The sequence below is a fragment of the Brachyhypopomus gauderio genome, chromosome 20 (genome assembly GCF_052324685.1).
Source record: "Brachyhypopomus gauderio isolate BG-103 chromosome 20, BGAUD_0.2, whole genome shotgun sequence".
NCBI classification, from domain to species: Eukaryota; Metazoa; Chordata; class Actinopteri; order Gymnotiformes; family Hypopomidae; genus Brachyhypopomus; species Brachyhypopomus gauderio.
Genome location: NC_135230.1, coordinates 11,103,869 through 11,122,565, shown reverse-complemented (window position 1 = coordinate 11,122,565; position 18,697 = coordinate 11,103,869). Strand labels below are relative to the sequence as shown.

Sequence of the window (18,697 nt, the reverse complement as noted above, 5' to 3'; positions counted from 1 at the left end):
ATATTTTATGTAATAAAATAATAGTATATGGAAAAAAATGGCATGAGGGTAATAGCTGGTGATTGCCCTGCGATGATACATATTTACCCAGTAAATACAACAGTTGCCATTTTTTAAAATATTTTTTAATTTTTTATTTATTGATATTATAATAAAAAAAAACGTCAATCATTATTTTACTCACATGATTTATCATTATAGCCACAATCTATATTGTCAAAAAATTTATACCAAATAGCAAAATAAATACATTCCAAATACATTCATAAAGCCATACAGCCTAAATCATTACAGCTGCTGGTCTCAGTTTAAGAAGATGGAAACACCGTTTCCATTAATTTTAATCTAGGCATACACATGTATGTTCTTATATAATACAACATAATATCCAGAGTGCAGGTGGTTCCTAGGACTCTGTCAAACACTATTAAAAATCATATCATAATTGTATCATAAACTTGTCAGCAGCTTGCATATGAAACCCATCTTTACCAATGGAAAATCACAGTCAGTGATTCAGCTCCGTCATGAAGTGGGTGGATCCGTTCCACGTGAGCCACCCTGCTACCAGTCTCTCTCCCGAGGCTCCCTGTAGGGTATGCCCAGGTGCTGGAAGACGTCGCGCTCAGCAGGCGTGCTCAGTGGCTTGCCCGTCGCCACCTTCACACCACGCTGGCGCACCACGTCACAGTTGAGCGAGTGCTCCGACAGGCTCATGCCCTTGGTCTTGGCGAGGGCGCGCATGGAACGGTTGAAGTGGGCGGAGCCGGTGAAGTACAGTAGGGCGCAGGCGAACTCTTGGTATGGCACCACGATGATGTCCAGCCTGCGGTAGCGGCAGCCTGTGCCGGGGAGCCGGCACACACCCATGTATTTCTTCTGTTCACCGTTCTCCTCGTGGCTCACCAGGTCGTCAGTCAGGAAGCCTGTGAGCAAAAAATGAGCTCTTTGTGAGAACAGGAGCTCAGGAATGTCCCCAACGTGACCAACGATGGCAAAAAGCATGTGCTGTGAGCTAGTAAGGTCCTTTCTTTGTATCCACCAGGAAAATGATATATAAATACATAAAACATCTCCATGTGCAGCAAAGCTGCTTAGTGATCTATTATGATACACATTTATGTTTAAAGGCAATGAAACAAGCAGACAAGCATCAGATATAGTGATTACAGTCATCAACCCCGAACTGTAACAACAAGCAATCTTGCCATTTAGTTCTGGATTCAGTTTTACAATAATCTAAATTGCATACTCGTAATAAACCTGAACAGGGACAACTGACTACTGTACCACTGCTGTGGAGATTGCGGAGGACTCTGCTAAAGACACCCTTGTGCGACCTGCCATCCGGATGAGTGATGAGGACATCTACGTCCCCACAAGTGGGCTTCCCACGGCGATAGGAGCCGCACGCAACCACCAGCAGATGCGGATTCACGCTGTGGGCTGCCTCGCTCACCTGCCAATCAGAAGCGCTGTATTTAGAACTGTTATCCAGAGTTCACACAGAGTTAATTATTATTGCCTGTAGCAAACCAGCAGGTTGTGGCAAATTATCTAAAGAAGCATTATATAGCCCTGGAAGGGGATGTATCTAATAAATATATACACATACATTCATGTTCTCATGCCATTTTACCATCTTTGGCTGAAATGCACTACAGGAAGTTCACACATATGATGATTCCTATGGTAGCTATTGGAGTTATATGTGAAAGTTCTAAATTGAAGTCTAATTTATGTTCCAGCCAAGAAGTGTTGGAAAACTATTCTGCATACGTGCCTTACCTTCCAGCAGTCAGGGCCTGCGCTCACTTGAGACAGAAAGGTTACATGTGCTACATGTCATCCTGTCAGAACGTGAGGACACATGCTATCCTAATCTTCTTCATCTGGGCTTTTCTATCCACTTGATTTGGGGTGGGGGTTAGTGTAAGAAAACAACTGGCTCCAGCCCTGGACATGGCAGGATATGGAGGGAGATTCGACTAATAATGCGCCAACATTCAAGAGCCCCTCAGGGAGAACAGATACACTCACAACCTCTGGTTTTACCATCAAGCAGCCAGGATAACAGACAGTCCTCTCCCTGCTAGCTTTTACACCCCGTTATTGCTTGCACACCGTTAGACCAGTTTTATTATTTGATGCTGATAAACTAGCCAGAAAGCCTTTTAGAGTTCTCAATCAAGGCATGTTGGTTTATTAGTATGTGCATGGCCGTTTCCTTAATATTGAGCCTTTGAACACAACGGCGGTCCATAATTCAATTACAGCTACAGCAAGCTGTCAGGTGGTATGATGGTACAAACCGTTTCTTCGATGGAAGCTGCTTCGCTCCGCGGCATCCGATCAAGAAAGTCGTCATAGTGCTTCAGGCCAATTCGCTGTGTGTGATTCAAGGTTGCTTTGGTGCGAATGTCCTCCAACGTACGGTGGCCCTTAAGTTGTAAGTAGAAAGTGTGTAAGCTTTGTAAAGCGCAATGGTATAAGTTTTAATTCCTGTTTAATTGACATACTAGGTAATGGCACCGATTACTATATTTTAGTAGTAGTCTGGATAAGCGCGTCTGCTAAATGCCCTAAATGTAAGTGCACACCCTAGGTTCGAGCCCTTTATGGACACTGATGGCCATTCAGAACAAAGACAACAGAAAGTAGCTGGTTTTCAAAAGATATACTTTCATTCAGACAAGAACATATAGGACAACTTAACTGGCACCACATCAAGCATTGCTCCAAATCTCAAGCACAAACGCAGATTAATCTTCTTTCTACTGGAATATTCTCACAAGTGTCCTTGTTCTTATGTAAAAACAATGTGTTTGTGTTTTAAAAATAGCCAGTAATAATGATACACAGCACAAATCACAGATCTAGCTAACAATCTATTCAGTGTTACATTATACAGACATGTACAGGAAAATCATGATTGACAAGCAGCATTAACGGTGGTCACTCCAGACTGGGAGACTATGTCGCCGTAGCCCTCTCACCTGCTGATACCAAAGCTGAGCCGTCTTGGCACCTGCACCCCAGACATTCGTGAAGCATTCCAGGATGGTGACGGCCTCCCCAAAGCTGTCAAGCTTCCTCAGGGTCCCACTCTCCACGATCTCCACAACCTTGCATGCCATAGCCTTGCCAATGCCGGGGATGCCATATGCTTCCTGTCAGCAGTGACACAGTGGCACTGACACACTACCAATGCTGCAGATGCTTTTAACTTGGGGATACAAATCACACATTTTGCTGCTGATCTGATCTATTAATTTAAATTTTATGAGATTCTGATGTGCACAAACATTTGCTGTAACTAGAGTCTTTAAAAAGTAACGCTACTTTGAATTGTATGTGGCTAGGTTAGGAATTGGACTGACCTCGTATGTAGTGACAGGACTGGGGTGGCTCTTGAGCGCATTGATGGCTTTACTGTAACTAAGGGCTCTCCATTTGTCTCCTGTGCTGGTGTAAGCTTTGGCAACCTGCTCCAGCTTGTCCGTAATGTGCTTGTTGTGGTTCAGGGCCTTGGCTTCTGATGACTGGGCACATACCCACTTCCCTGGCAAGACAGTGTTTTCAGCGGTTTTCAGGGCCTCATCTGATGTTGCGTCTGGCACTCCGGCTGTGGGGCTGAACCCGCTGATTAAAGCGTCCAAGTCATTCTGTGACACACCATCTTCCTCAGGATGCTCACCGCGAGGCTCTGGGGTCTGTGGGGTACAGAGCACGCAACAGCACAGGTTAGCTCTGATTCAAGGTCAGCTTTTGCCACAAGCACAAACAGCAGATGGGTTCTCCAGATGAGGCCAAATACTCTCACTTACAGTCACTGCGGGGTGGACTGCGGCCGCACCACAATGGGGTGGCAGGACTGCTTCCTCAGGATGAGTAACCGTGACCAGCATACTTTCCTGGGGCTCCTCTGCACGGGCATACTGACCACTACAAACAAAGCACAGAACAGAAACACATTGACCCATCATATTCAAACACGCATCTATTGAGTGCTTTCATTTTGCTCACATTAAAATGCAACCAAGGCACATTCTTAGGTGTTACCAGCTAGCTTGTACCGATACTGCAAATATTCCCATGACAAAATTATGACAACCTTTGCTGAAGGTATACAACCCCTGGCAAAAAGTATGGAATCACAAGTCTGGGATGAGCACTCAGACATTTTATTGTGTAGAACAAACTTTGATCAAAAATATGCTGCAATAATAAGGTCATTCCAAAGTGCAACTTGTCTTTCGGAAACACTAAAAGAAAAAAGGAAAAAAGAAATAAATAATTGTGGAAAAAAAAGTTACTTTTATTGAGCAAGCACAGGGGAAAACAAAATATGGAATCATGAAAAAAAAAAACAGATAAACTAAAGAACATTCAAAATACACCACCTTTGGCTTTTATAATCGCTTGCAGTCTCTGAGGCATGGACTTGAGTGACAAACAGTATTCATCAATTTGGTGCCAACTCGTTTTGATAGCAGTTGCCAGATCAGCTTTGCAGGTCGGAGCCTTCTTGTGGACCATTTTTTTTTCCAATTGCATTGAGATCTGGACTATTTGCAGGCATCGACAAAATGCGTTTTTCTCCAAGGAATGCCTTCACTGTTTTTGCCCTATACCACGATGCATTGTTATCTTGGAAAGTTATTTAATCTCCACACATCTGTTCAATTGAAGGGATAAGAAAACTGTCCAAAATGTCAACGTAAATTGTGCATTGATAGAAGAATTAACCACAGTCATCTCCCCAGTGCCTTTGCCAGACGTGCAGCCCCATATCATCAAGGACTGTGGAAATTTGGTTGTTTTCTTCAGGCAGTCCTCTTTATAAATCTCACTGGAACGGCACCAAACAAAAGTTCCAGCATCATCACCTTGTACAATGCAGATTCTTGACTCATCACTGAAGATAACTTTGATCCAGTCATCTACAGTCCATGATTGCCTCTCTTTAGCCCATTGCAGTCTTGTCCTTTTCTGTTTAGGTGTCAATGATGGTTTTCTTTCAGCTTTCCTGTATTGAAATCCCATTTCCTTTAGGCGATTTCTTACGGTTCGGTCACATACATTGGCTCCAACTTCCTCCCATTTATGCTTCATCTGTTTAGTAGTACTTTTTCGGTTTTCAAGACAAATGTCATTAAGTTATTTGTCTTGACGCTTTGAGGTCCTTCTTGAGGTCCTCCAGTATGCTTGGCTTTAACAACCATTCCATGCTGTTTGTATTTGGTCCATATTTTGGATACAGCTGACTGTGAACAGCCCACATCTTTAGCAACCATGCGTGAAGAGTTACCTTCTTCAGGAAGTTCAACAATCCTTTCTTGTGTTTCAAGATACATTTCTCTTGTTGGAGTCATGGTTCTTGTCACTCCACTTCGTCCAGCAGCCCTCCAAGGTGTCATGACTGCAGGTGTTTTTAACTGCAGACTAACGAGCAGATCTAATCTGAGGCAGATGTCCATTTAGGGAAAGGAAATTGACTGGATGTGTCCTTATTTTCTACCTCCAATTTGAGTGATTCCATTTTTTTTTCCTCAGAATTGAGTGATTCCATATTTTTTTCCCCTGTGCTTGCTCAATAAAAGTAACATTTACTTTGTTTCCACTATGTTTTTTTTTTTCTTTTAGTGTTTCTAAAAAGAAAAATTTTAGAAACACTAAAAGATGCAATGTTGCAATTTGGAATGACCTTATTATTGCATCATGTTTTTGATCTGAGTTTGTTCTATAGAATAAAAAAGTCTGAATGAGTGCTGATCCCAGCCTGGTGATTCCATACTTTTTGCCAGGGGTTGTAGAGCAAGGGTGTCAAACATACGGCCCACCAGGGGGTTCAATCCAGCCTGCGGTATAAACCTGCATTATTAAAGAAGAATAAACTCCATTTTATTTAAAAATCTGCAGTTCCTATACTGTTCTATCGCTTTACCTGCTATACTAAATTGACAGCACTGGCTACAAAAATGTTGTCCATGTTTGGGACATGTTTTTTACATCTATACATTTTATGAACTGACTACACACTTGAAATGTGTTTTAAACAGACATTTGATAAAGTAAATTTGTCCCCTTCTTAAAAGTAAAAGTTTGTTCATACTATATTTAGTAAAAGGACAATTCATTTCATATAAATATTTACATAATTTACTTCTTTGCACTAAAACAAAGAAAAAAAATGTGGACTTATTGTTAGTTCCATGTAATTTTGGAATCAGTTTACTGGTATGGCCCCCTTGAGAACTGACTAAGTTGTATGCAGCCCCCAGACCAAAATGAGTTTGACACCCCTGGTATAGAGGTATAGGTTTGATGTGCTGAACTCAGAAAAGCACAACATTGTAGCTTTTCTATCACCAATGGTACCACAAACATACAGCTCTTTTATGCTCGGCAGAATAGACTTTTTCCCTTATTCACCATCTCCTCAAGTTTCAGAGAGTGATATAACTGCATTCAAATTAAAATGTTTAAATACAGTGGAAAAACAACTAGCATTCCAAATATTTAAAATGAACACTACCTGTCAGGTAGAGGAAGCCTGTAGTCTTTGGTGCACAGAAGCTTTTTCTCTGAGATGCAACCACTCAGCCAAGCAGACCTCACCAGCTGTACAGAAGGAGGCAGTGTTTTCACTCTAAGGAGCCTCAAGGCCCTCTCTCCTTCCACCGACTCATCCACAACCACATGGCTGCATCTAGGACTGAAGGCAGCTTCCACTTGCCCCCCCTTCTGGACGATCTGTTGGTGGAATATATCACACCGGGCTTTTCCTATGCCCGCAGGGACAATGTGTACAGTGAGGCCCTGAAACAGACTCCCTGAAAGAGGAAAAAAGACTTCACGTGAACAAGGGTGGACGGATCTTATTTTCTAGGGAACACAAGTCACAAAAATTGTATCATTTCAAAGTGCAAACAATTCAGGGAGATGTAACTGTGTATGTGTGCACACACATACATACATATAAATCTGAGGAAGATTCAACTAAGCAACTGCAGTGTCATTGGGTAAGATATGTAAAGATTTTGTGAAGTACACCAATTTTCCAGAGAAACAGGACATTTCTGAAAAGGTAGATGTTTAAATCATAACAGTCATTCCATGGGGTTCTAAAGTTTCAAGAGTGTAGATAAGTTATTTTTCTTTTTATTTACCATTTTCATTGCTGCTATAGCAACAACTGGCTATGCTAACAAAAATGTCAATATAATGTCCAAAAATTACAATGCCTTTCCACTGGAAATTACATATCCTTAATCCTGTTTAAGTATAATATTAGCTACTGTTTTATTTGTAGGATGATAAGTCAGTACCAAAGGAATTCTCAATGTCTTGACAGAAGATTGTTTATAAGTCTGCGTCCACTCTCTAAATACGTAGCCCAAACCATGAGCACAGGCATAATATATGACTATGAAAACCACAGTTTTGAATTTCATTAGTTTTTACTCATCTTATTTGTAAGTAGAAATTGTAGTTAAAGGTGAAACAGTTTAGATTTCAGATGATCTTAAGAGAATATCTGTAGGAGACACAAAATATCTGTGTGTGTGTGTACATATTATTATTATATTAAGTGAGATCTGCAAAGAGGTTGGACTGCACTTTTTTCTAATTTGTTTATAGCAAATAAAATCACCATACTTAATAGATTTAAAAAAATTACCAGTCACTGTTTCAACCGACGTCTTCTTGAGCGGAGGACCATGCTGTGTTGGTTGGTGTCGCTTCACTTTTGGGAAAGCTTTCATAATACCGTGAGACTCCATTCGGTAAGCGGAAAAGGCAAACGGTACAGAACTGCTTAAAAACCTAGTTAGTGTAAATAACTAACCAAACAAAACTCTACATCTATTTTAGGCTAGTAGTCAGAGGCAAACATTACTCCATAACCTGTGGATTCCTTTTGTATCATACAGATGGGTGTCGTTGATCTCGGTCGTTCACATGCTAACTAGCTACGTAGTGTTTATATACACATTTTCTAATGAACCTATGTTTTTGTTTTACGGACATGTGTGCCATTCTAGCTAGCTAACTTAATTGAAATAGTCTACACTTTAATCTACATCTTAGTCTACGCCGACCAACCCCATATAGGCTACATCACATTCAACAAGCGAGCTACACGGATAGCTTCCGGATCATTCTAATTTTACAACCGGTGAAGAGTCAATCAAAGTAAAACAGACAAAAAGACAAATAAAGAAGCATCAAAATAAAAAAAATTATTTTTAATGGAAATATAGCAAAATATTTAAAATGTGTGTTAGAAAATGTTTACAAATATGAATTTACTTGACTAGTCACGTTGACTAGTTTCCGTTTCCATAGAAACCCTTCGCGTGGTTGTACGTCTCGAGGAACTTTTGCATCATGGCTGTACAATGTTGGTCAGATATTTTGAAGACTTCTAAGAAAACGGCGTTAATTTCTGACGGTATGCACATGATGTTTGTGTTCTGCAAAACATTTTGACGAGTGGTATATATTTTAAATGCAGTCTATATATTGCCTTAATTAACCTGATAGCTAGCTAGTTTGTAGGTTAGCTCGATGTTAGCTAACTAGCTAGCATCAAACAAACACATCATGACCTAACTGAATAACGCATGTGGTTAATTTAAGTTGTCTTTTGAAAACATTTTACAGGAAAAAGGAAAGTGCACTACTTGTTTACAGATGGTAGTGAAATGGCTGAAGAATACGACATAAACACTGACGTACTTGTTTGTAAGTGTGAATCTACTAAATGAGCCATTAAAACACTCTTTGCTAAATTATCTACCATTTGATAAGCGTGGTGTATTTCCTATTTGGCAGCGCGAAGGTTTCGCTCTAAAAACAAGCTTGGAGGACAAGGACAGTGGCATGTAGAAGTGGGTGAAATAAGCCTGAACGCAATGACGTCCGTGGACTCCGAAGCGATAAGAGAAAACAGCTCTAATGTAGCTACGATTGGCTTATATTTTAAAGTTAGCTGTTGAAATGTTAGTATTGTTGTTGTTGTTGTTGTTGTTGTAACATTATTTTAATGTTTATTGGTTTTGACCTCTGCAGCCAGTGTTCACTCGTAAGGACACAAAGAGCAGTTTCCAGTGGAGAATTCGTAACATCCCTTATCCCGTAGACACTTATAACATTGCAGTGGAGCCTACGGAAAGATGCTGCATCATCCGGACCACTAACAAAAAGTAACTTAACCCTTAGACCTTTATCTATTTTAAGAACCATATTAATCTTTATGTTCCTCATACTGTGGTCTGGATTAGTTTTAAGCTTGGACGTAATTTTTTCAAAAGCTGGTTAAAAACAAATATTTAAATAGCGACGAATCAAGCGCTAGGACCACGCAGAAAACGACCGCTCCGAGTTCTCACGCTGAACACCCCCCCCCCGCACCCAGTTCTCAAGCAAGCCATTTGTGTCGTCGTCGTCGTCCCCACCTATGAAATCAAAATTTCCTCCATGGTTCTAAGCATTCTGAATTTTGTTTATCTCTTACTCATTAGGTTTAATCTGCATTTAGGGATTTTTTTTGTTATGCATTTGTTGTGTGACTGTTGTGTATCATTAGTATGGGCAGTGTATTTTTGTCGATCGCAGGGTTTCCCCAAGGTTTGCATTACTCAAATGCAGATTAATTTATGTATGCTAATATGTATACTGTAAATTTCCTATCACATTCCGCAGTCCCAGAACATTTTGTTACAGTACTACTCCTATAGATGGCACTGTTAGCCTAAGTGAACCATTGAGAGCTATCCTTGAAAAACATTCTCTTTTATTCATGCCCTCGTTTCCCAGGTACTACAAGAAGTTCAGTATTCCAGACCTCAACCGTTGCCAGCTGCCTCTGGAGAGCTCAGCCTTGAGCTATACGCATGCCAACAGCACTTTAATCATCAGCGTAAGTTAAAAGCCTGCACCTCCTAACTCATAGTCGCTTCACGGTAATCCCTGACTGCTCTGCATATTGCGTTTAGCTCATATATTCAAAGAGCAGGCTGATAGATAGGCTCAAGCAAAATAGGCTTTTTTAGAAATTTCTCCTTCTGTTTCCCTTACAATTTGCAGAATTCTGTGTAGATTATTTTCAACTTCCAGTGCTAAAAATTTCAGTGTATAGTTCGTGCATGTTTATGAAAAGATTGTGTAAAAATGGGACAGATTTTCTCAGATCCTATTTGAGTCATGTTTTTAGTTTGATACAGTATCAAATTAGCAACCAAGGAGAGACACCACAGAAACCTATTGGGTTTCCTGAAATATTCAAGCTGATTTCCCTTTACGTCTTTCATAAAGGCTTTTTAAACCTTTCACAGGTTTTATTAGCATTTCTTTCATTTTTGTGGTAGTATAAGAAGCCCAAGGAGATTTTAGTGCTGGAACAGGAGCTGCTGAGGGAGCTGAAGAAGCTGAAGGCGACGAGTGAAGGAGATGTGGACTGTAGAACCCAGTGAGCTGTGAGGAACATTCACTTTCATCATCACATCATAGCCTTTCTGTACAGGATCTGTGGAGCCTTCTACTATGTCAAAGATTGTATTTTATTTCTGGGCAAAGCGTATAACAGTATCTTGCTGAATATATGTTCTCTCTTTTTTGGTTTTTGGTGTCATTTTGTTTCCGATATGCAGGGAATTTGAATTCTGTTATGTGGATAATTTTGGATACTGCCATTAATGACTATATGTGAATTTTAACTCATCAGCTTAGTACATTGCATATAAAATCCACCAATCTGAATCTCTAATTTGGTCCTTCTAGCTTGTTGATTATAGTTTTATGTATATAATATAAAAATTGGAACTTCCGGAAGTGAAGTTGTTCACTTTAATGCATTGTGACATATATTCTTCTAGACATTAGAAATGTTACTTAAATTTAACTGCTCTAATCAAATGTTAAACTTTACTATAGGGTATTAAATGGATTATTAATGGATTATTTATGTACTGGTTTGTAAATGATTGCCATAACCCTTTCCTTTCAGTCTTGTCAGTATCAACGAATTGTAAGCATAAGAATAAATACCTGCAATACCCTTAAATAATTTTCGTATCACTGCTTTATGTTGCAATTAAATAAAATAAGAGCACACATTGTGTTGGATGAGTATTGTCAACTATTCCAATCTATTATACTTAAAGGAAATTACATAAATTGAAGAATGTAGCACACATTTTATTAATAACAAAAACAAACACTCCCAAATATTCCTATTTAATATAACCCTTGTTAATATTCCTATTTTATATAACCCTTGTTAACATTACCCTTAATTCATAATCTCTGGCGGCATACAGTTCAGTTACTTCTGTTTTCTACAGAGGTCCACTAAAATAAATTGCATCATTTGAACATGTATTGCAGAATACTCAGAAAATCCATCTGGGCTGATAGCGAGTGTTGTCAATGAAATCTAGATTTACTGGCCGATTGCAGATATAGCAATATAGGATTGCAGTGCTGAAATCAAAACCCACATTTGAATGATTATTTTGTCCATGACACAACGGAAGCCACTGTGCATCATTATCCTTCTTGTGTTGACAAGCAATGCTGCCGTCCAAACATCTGCACACATCATTGGAGCTCTCTAGAAACAGACCCACTCTTGGCTTAGCCCTCATCTTGCAATCCCTCTGCCCAAAGATGGAATGCTCCAGTTCCCAGTCATCATAGCTTCCAGAATCAACCAATTGCAAATGTCCAGGGGAGACCTTTACCTTGATGCTTGAGACAGATTACACTAAATTCTCTTTCATGCAAACATTAAGATTGAGAGGGTCTGGGGAGAGGTCATCTAGAGAGGTTCTTATAGATCCTCCAGTCCACATCCCAAACTGAAACCTTTAGCCAAGCGCATTCTCCTCTTACAAAGTGTTGACAAGCAGTCTGGCTTGCTTGTTCTGTTTGACTGTCAACTCCAGCATTGGGTGTTTGCAGAATATTTATGGCCTCCATGCTGGTGTTGGCATCTGATTGAGAAGAGCTTTGATAGGTGCTTTCTGTCCTTCACTGAAAACCTTCAGTGATTTCTGCTCATTTTTCTTTCTTTCTTAATCTGGTGTTTGATAATGGATGATGTGAAAATCTATTTATTCATAATGTTTCCAAAGATATTTGGTTTTATAGTGTTTGATCGATACAGTTGCACAAATTCTGAAAGAGTTGCAGCAGTTACAGAACCAGTCTTTCCTTTGAATGACAAACACAAGTCATCTGCTTTTCTGAATGCAGTTAGAGTGGTCTGGGCCAGACAGCATTTGGCACCAGCTAGAACAATGCCATGATTTACATTGCTTTGCTGTTCCTGTGTTGCTTTTTCAAAGCCACTCACAAATGCAGCCCTGTACATAGAAGGGTTCCGGGCTCGCTCGACAAATCAGAAGTCAGAAGTGGAGAAAGGGGAAAAAAGGCATCAGGGTGACAGGGTCCATGATGTGATTTTTGTCCAGTGTCTCTTCTTCCTCCCTCCCTCTCTCTCCCTCTCTCTCTCTCTCTCTCTCTCTCTCTCTCTCTTTCACTCCTTTTTCTCTAGGCCTCGGTGGTCATGCCCAGCTGCCTCGACAGACACACTCTCTCTCTCTTGCTCCTTTTCATCCAGCCATGCCTCTCTTTGCTTCTTCCCAGCCATTCTCCGTCTTTGAGATTTTTTGCCACTTCTCACCCTGCGACACCCCTAAAATTCTCTCTCCCTCCTTCTCTTTCTCTCTCTCTCTCTCTCCTTCTCTCTCCCTCCCTCCCTTGTGCGACTGCACTGTTCCTTCGATAGCTGACCCCTTCTTGTGTCATTATTCGGGGCCCTGCCATTGTATGACATGTTCCTTTTCTCTTCCGCCCACAAAGGGGGCATTTGATCAGAGGGTTACGGTGCGCGGGTCGCAGAAATGCGACTACACGGAGGTGGCCTTTGTTCGTGGGCCGCACTGCTGGGTTGACCTCAGAGCTTCCAAAACGAAAGGCCCAGTGCTATTCAAAAGAGCCAGTCTCACTTGCTGAGCACATTCAATCAGGCCTAGCCAGTCACAGATATTGGTTCGCAGTTATCTGGGACGAACCGCCTTTTTTTGCCAGGAGTTTGGCTGCTAGCACCCCCCCCCCCCCCACCACCACCACCACAACAACAGCTATATGGTCATGGAGGTATACCTTTTGAATAGACCTGAACATGCCCCTTGTGTTGATTTGTTTCGTTTTTGTTTTTCTTTTCCCTCAGACCGGTATGGTTGCATGTTGAATAATCAATCTCTGAAAGAAGTTGGCTCCTAATTTGCCCGAGTGGCATCCCCAGAGCTTCTCAACTTTAACCTCTGCTTGCTGTCCTCCTGTTCTTAATGGTGCCCACACACATTCACAAGCACATCACAAAAAAAGAAAAAAAAACTTCTTGGGAGTTTAATGAGAAAACCAGTCACACAAACATTTTGGAGGGACATGAAAAGACCCCACATGTGAAACACATACACAAACTCAAAGTCTATGGAAAAGAATTAATTTAATCATAATCTATATTTTATACATTTCAACAAGAAGTGGCATTCATTCTAAATGAAAAGAGAAAGAAACTTACAGAAATTTAATACAAGCTCTACAATAAATATTTCCATCCTTTTTAAAATTCTTCTAATAAAAATATATATTCAAATTGAACATGGAGAGGAGACAGATGCATCTTTATAGAGTTCATAAATGAATCTTTGTAAGTGCACCAGAGAGGTTGCTGATTGTGTGATTGTGATTGATTGTGAAAGTAGCTGCCACGTGTGTGTTGTACTGTCTCATTCTCAGAGATGAGCTGTCCACTGTTAATAAACCAATGACCTTTAATGATTAGTTCAACATTGTCTCTTCAGTTTAGGCTGATTTCAGGCTTTCAGGATTTCAGACAACCAATACTTGTTCATTTGCAGTCTCTTCATGAGTCTGATGTCTTGTAACTCTGTATTTAAATTAGACTTTCTCTCAAAATAAGATGGCATTCTTGTTTGATTGTTCAAGCTATTGTGTAAGAGGACTGAGTGGTCTTCTTACCAAAGTGTCTCCTTACTCTGCAATAAGTGGCAGCATGGATGTCTGATTGTGTATTTGTGTGTGTGCGTGTGTGTGTGTAAGAGTGTGTATGCATGCGCCAGTGACTGTCCTCAGTTGATGCCAGGCCGGTGACCTGCTTTAGTCCGCTTGCTGAGCTGATAGGGGACGACGTCAAAGGGTCTGGGCTCCACTAGCAGGTGCCCACGGGGCAGGCGCTTCATGAAGTGCGCCTCCCGCTGGTGCTGCCGAGTGCGCGCAGCCTTTCTGGGCCGGCCCTTGCGCGTGAAGGCCATGTACCAGCCTTTGTACTTTGCGTTCTGCAGCGCCGTGTAGTTGTTTTCCAGGACGATCTCTGTGAAAATGCAGTCCCTGCCACGCCCCTTCCGCTGCACAGGAGACAGCCAAAGACTCACATCAGAAATGGGTCAGACAGGTCAGATCACTGTGCAGGTTCACATTGCATTGTGTGGAAAGTAGGGCCATAAAGACTGATTCTTGACATTTTTATGTAACTTTGCATTAAATGTAAAATAGAATTAATATGATATTTGAAATATGAAACAGACCGAAGTATGAAAGAAATGCTTGGTTATCCCAGTGGGGCAGGAAGCCCAGCAATGTGTCTCACCCGCCCAATCAGCTTTCCTTTCTTGTTCATGCATATGTAGAAGCCGGTCTTGGCACCACGGATGCGAATCCGACTCCCAAATGTGTCTGTTTCCACAATGAGTTTGGCTGGAATTGTCAGATATAGCAGTCACTGAAATGACTTTTGTTTCTGGACAAATATTAAGCAAAAACTTGATATTCTTAACATTGTATTTTGAATCAGGATTAATACACAAACCAGTTATTGAATAAAGTTTAAACTAATTCAAGACTGTGTAATTCAAAAGCTCTGTTTTTACATAACAGACATAATACGTAGTGTTGCTTAAAAGAAGTTAATGCAAATGACACAAATTGGTTTATAAAATGAAATAAAAGAAATGAAACATATTCATGTAATATAAAAGACTATATAATATAAAAGACTTGACATAAAAACACAAAGAGACAGAAATGTCTCCATTAGTCATTTTTATTAACATATTGTTTAATATATGATAGTATTGTAATGTATGATCTCACTTTGCAGCTCCATGACTGGTGAACATGAGTGCAAACTCAGTTAGACTGAACTGTCCTGCACAACTCGAAACAGTGTGGTTACTTGAATGAGTTTCTTTTTATTTCTTTCATTTGGCTCTGGGGAGATCTCAGTCCATCTTTTTCACTCTTGTCATCTGAAACTTCTCATGGGGTGCCAGAAGGAAGATGTGCTATGGTTTAGGTGAGCTAAGACCATGTGGAGTAGCTTGGTAAGTCTGTACCAAGAACAAGACCTGAAAGACTCCCCCCCCCCCCCCCCCCCAAAAAAAAAAAAAAAAAAAAACCTCCCTCACCTCCCTCATCCCCAGACCTCCCTAAAAACCCATCCCACCCCACCCCCTGGCCTCCTTACTCCATTTCCTCATTTTTGTGATCATCCATGTCTAGGAATCAGAAATGGTTCTCTAACCTGGTGTACATACGTAGTGATTTTGTAACATACCCTGAAGGTCAACAATTACAGCTATCAGGATGTGGACATTGCGACAAATGGTTTTCTGCTTTTTCTCATATCATTGTCTTAATATTTTTATGTGATTACCTTGACCTCCATTTCCCTTTTCATTGGACCTATAATATCAATAGCAAAGATTTATTGTTTTCAAACTTAATATTGACAAGTTCATAAACAACAAGATCAAGATCTTGGTGTTCATCATTATTATTATCATCATTATTGTTGTTGATGTTAAATATAGGCTATTATTTGTTCATGTTAGACAGGTGAGTTTCATATTGTATTACATGTCTTAAAGGATCTAATGAAATATCTGTAAATTAATTTGAATGAACCAGGAAGCATCAAAAACGTCTATGTAGGCAAAAGACGTGGCTGGAACTGGAGCAAAGATAGCTAGCAACTCGAAAATCCTTTGAAGACAGGAATTCGTTCCCAGAGGATGGAGTTCCAAGTACTCTGTTTTGGTTGGACAAAAATATCCTCATTAAGTTGCCCTTAAAACAGGTGCTACGCCGTAGATACCTATATAAAAAAACTCTTTGTTCACATATAAACTTGCTTGACTTCTTTCAAAACATATTTGCGTCGAACGCATTTATGAATCATATTTCAAATTAGTTTTATATTTAATAAACAGTTTTTATGTAGTCTACGAACATAACTTTTTAAATAATACATTTACAGATGCGATATCCTCACACATACTTTTATTTATAAACCACATTTGTTTTCAGACTAAATGTATAAAGATTTGTTTCAAGGTTAGAAAATAGCTGGTCAAATTCTATCCTATTAAAGAGAAAGCTACTCAGGAAATGTTAGGAAGGTAGAGGTAAGATGAGTACTGATGTCTTTTCCAGAGTGAGCGGGGTTTTCCCGAGAACACCAAATTTAAATCTACGGATTACATTTCAAAATACGTAGGTTATAGTCCACCCCAAATATATTCCAATTAAACAAAGTTTTAGGAATGTTCTGTAATTTCCTAATGCAAAATTGCTGTGTATTGATTTACATACATTGAACAGTCAAATCGCCTGACTGAGTCCTGAGCATGTCACTCACCGTGTATATCACCATCCTCGCCGTTTGCGACGACTCTCTTGTTTCCAAGGACCTGAACGTGTTTCCCGCTTGTCCGGCTGTAGAGCTGATATGTCCTCGTTAACCTTCGACTCATTCTGTCCGATAAACGGCTGTGTTCCGTTACATGGTGCTTGAAATTCGGGACGGATACAGACTGCACGGCTGTCTATAGGATAAATCGCGAGGCACAAACATTTAAAAACTTGAAACCACAATACTCTTAAAAGTGGATTAATGAGACCTATGGGCTAAACCTAAATCAACGATCAACAGGGAAAACACTACATGAAATATAAATTGTTTTGTCACATACCACTATAATTTTCTTTGGGGAAAACATGCATATTTATCAAACAATAATTTATTTGGCCTCTGCAAATGAAGCAGTACAATAATGCACAACACAGCCTATGATATTTAGACGTTGAAATGATTTAAGAGACATTAAGTAGCAAGTCAAAAGTGCGCTTGGGAGCTCGAGTGCAGCGAGCGCGCTGTCCTCGCGCTGGATGACATGCCTCTGATAGGTTGTTTTACCACGAGTGATCTTTCACCCCTGTCTCCCTGGACCATTTCCCTTAACGATTCTTTTTCATTTCAGCCATGCGCCGTACCCACATGTTATTACCATTACCTTTTGGGTATGTGGTTACGTCTTTTCAAGATGTTTGACATTTTGCCAAGGACTTCAGTAATTATGAGTGAACAGTTATAACACATTTAATATAGCTACACATACAACTTAATCAAGTTATAAAGCAATAAAAATAGCTTTCACTCAGACTAAAGATTTCCCACGACTGTCCTGTTACTGAGGTTTAATTGTACTCCACAAATAAAAAAAACAGTATTTTATTCAGATTTAGCACATTTATAAGCAGTTGCAGAAACTTACCTGTGTGTAAAAAAATAGCGTCATAAATTGGAGCAACCTGAAAAACGGGGCGGTTGTTAATTAGGAAATCTAATAATTATTTAAATGGATAAAAACGTTTAATAACATGAGATGTAGTCTACTTACAGATAACCTAATCGAGAAGATTTCAGCTTCATTTTGGATTTAGCGAGTCCCTTACAACTGTTCCCTGATATAAATCCCTCATGGATTCCGCTGTCTCTGAGAAGACAGTTGGTCCCGTTCAAAATTTCGACTAAAATATATTCCGTTGCTTGCTGATCAATTGCGGTTTAGGTGGATGACATTTTACAAGTTGGCAGTCTGCGTAAATCCATGAACACATTCGCCCAGGGTACCTCACTCGTGCGGTATCATCCAAAGATAAGGTCGTGAGTGAAAACGCTGTTATTCCAGAGTGTCCACAATTTTCACCCCTATCCTGACATCAGTTTTATCAATAAAACTATGAAGAACCGAAAACAAAACGTTTTACGAACATAGTACTCCAGTTCGCGGCGCATATGTGACGAGTGTTTAATAACATTCCATTAGCCTCATTAATTTACTCACAAGTAATATAACTGAACTCTTCAACTAATCCGCCTAAACAGTCAGGCACAAGAAGAGGTCACTCCCAGTTTTTAGTTTTTATGATGGCCCGCTTAACACTTCTTGCTCAGTTTAGCGAGAAGCCAACGCGAAAGATGCGTTTACGCGTCCCTTTTCATTCGCGGTACTCACGTCACAGCCCCTTTTCACGTGTTTCATCGGGAAGGACGCGACTGCGGTGCGCTCTTGCTACTTCCAAAACAACGGCTCTCCCTCCCCTCAGCGTTAAAAGGCCGGCAGTGGTGGAAAAAAATCGGCGGTACGACTGCAGGAGGAGCAAAGGCACAATGAATTTCTAAAAGATCTGACATTTTTTACAGCTTGAAAATATTACGTTGAAGCATATCTAAACCTTCTCCAGAACCTCCAATATAAATATGTTCAGAACTTTTAATAGTTTGATAATTAACCAAATATACATATTTTATTCATTC

The 18,697-nt window shown here is 40.1% G+C and overlaps 3 protein-coding genes across 4 annotated transcripts; 1 reads left to right on the top strand and 2 right to left on the bottom strand.

Moving 5' to 3' along the window:
• Positions 1 to 162: 162 nt before the first annotated feature.
• poll (polymerase (DNA directed), lambda) lies at positions 163 to 8,151 on the bottom strand. The gene is made up of 8 exons (XM_076982931.1): positions 7,685 to 8,151; positions 6,539 to 6,836; positions 3,828 to 3,945; positions 3,381 to 3,713; positions 2,997 to 3,170; positions 2,313 to 2,441; positions 1,291 to 1,459; positions 163 to 926 (listed from the first exon to the last, which is right to left on the bottom strand). Exons 1-8 carry the CDS (start codon positions 7,785 to 7,787, stop codon positions 565 to 567), a joined length of 1,686 nt encoding a protein of 561 aa, XP_076839046.1. The 5' UTR covers positions 7,788 to 8,151; the 3' UTR covers positions 163 to 564.
• Positions 8,152 to 8,352: 201 nt separating this feature from the next.
• dpcd (deleted in primary ciliary dyskinesia homolog (mouse)) lies at positions 8,353 to 11,081 on the top strand. Its single transcript, XM_076982932.1, has 6 exons — positions 8,353 to 8,458; positions 8,671 to 8,751; positions 8,842 to 8,966; positions 9,079 to 9,212; positions 9,826 to 9,928; positions 10,377 to 11,081. The coding sequence occupies exons 1-6, from the start codon at positions 8,395 to 8,397 to the stop codon at positions 10,479 to 10,481; spliced, it is 612 nt and encodes a 203-aa protein (XP_076839047.1). The 5' UTR covers positions 8,353 to 8,394; the 3' UTR covers positions 10,482 to 11,081.
• Positions 11,082 to 13,588: 2,507 nt separating this feature from the next.
• fgf8b (fibroblast growth factor 8b) lies at positions 13,589 to 18,469 on the bottom strand. 2 transcript variants are annotated; one of them, XM_076983255.1, is made up of 5 exons: positions 17,778 to 18,457; positions 17,652 to 17,688; positions 16,736 to 16,922; positions 14,687 to 14,793; positions 13,589 to 14,444 (listed from the first exon to the last, which is right to left on the bottom strand). In XM_076983255.1, the coding sequence occupies exons 1-5, from the start codon at positions 17,807 to 17,809 to the stop codon at positions 14,169 to 14,171; spliced, it is 639 nt and encodes a 212-aa protein (XP_076839370.1). In that variant the 5' UTR covers positions 17,810 to 18,457; the 3' UTR covers positions 13,589 to 14,168. The 2 variants fall into 2 exon arrangements, with proteins under 2 accessions (XP_076839370.1, XP_076839371.1); XM_076983256.1 differs by lacking the exon at positions 17,652 to 17,688 and having other exon boundaries at positions 18,396 to 18,469.
• Positions 18,470 to 18,697: the final 228 nt, after the last annotated feature.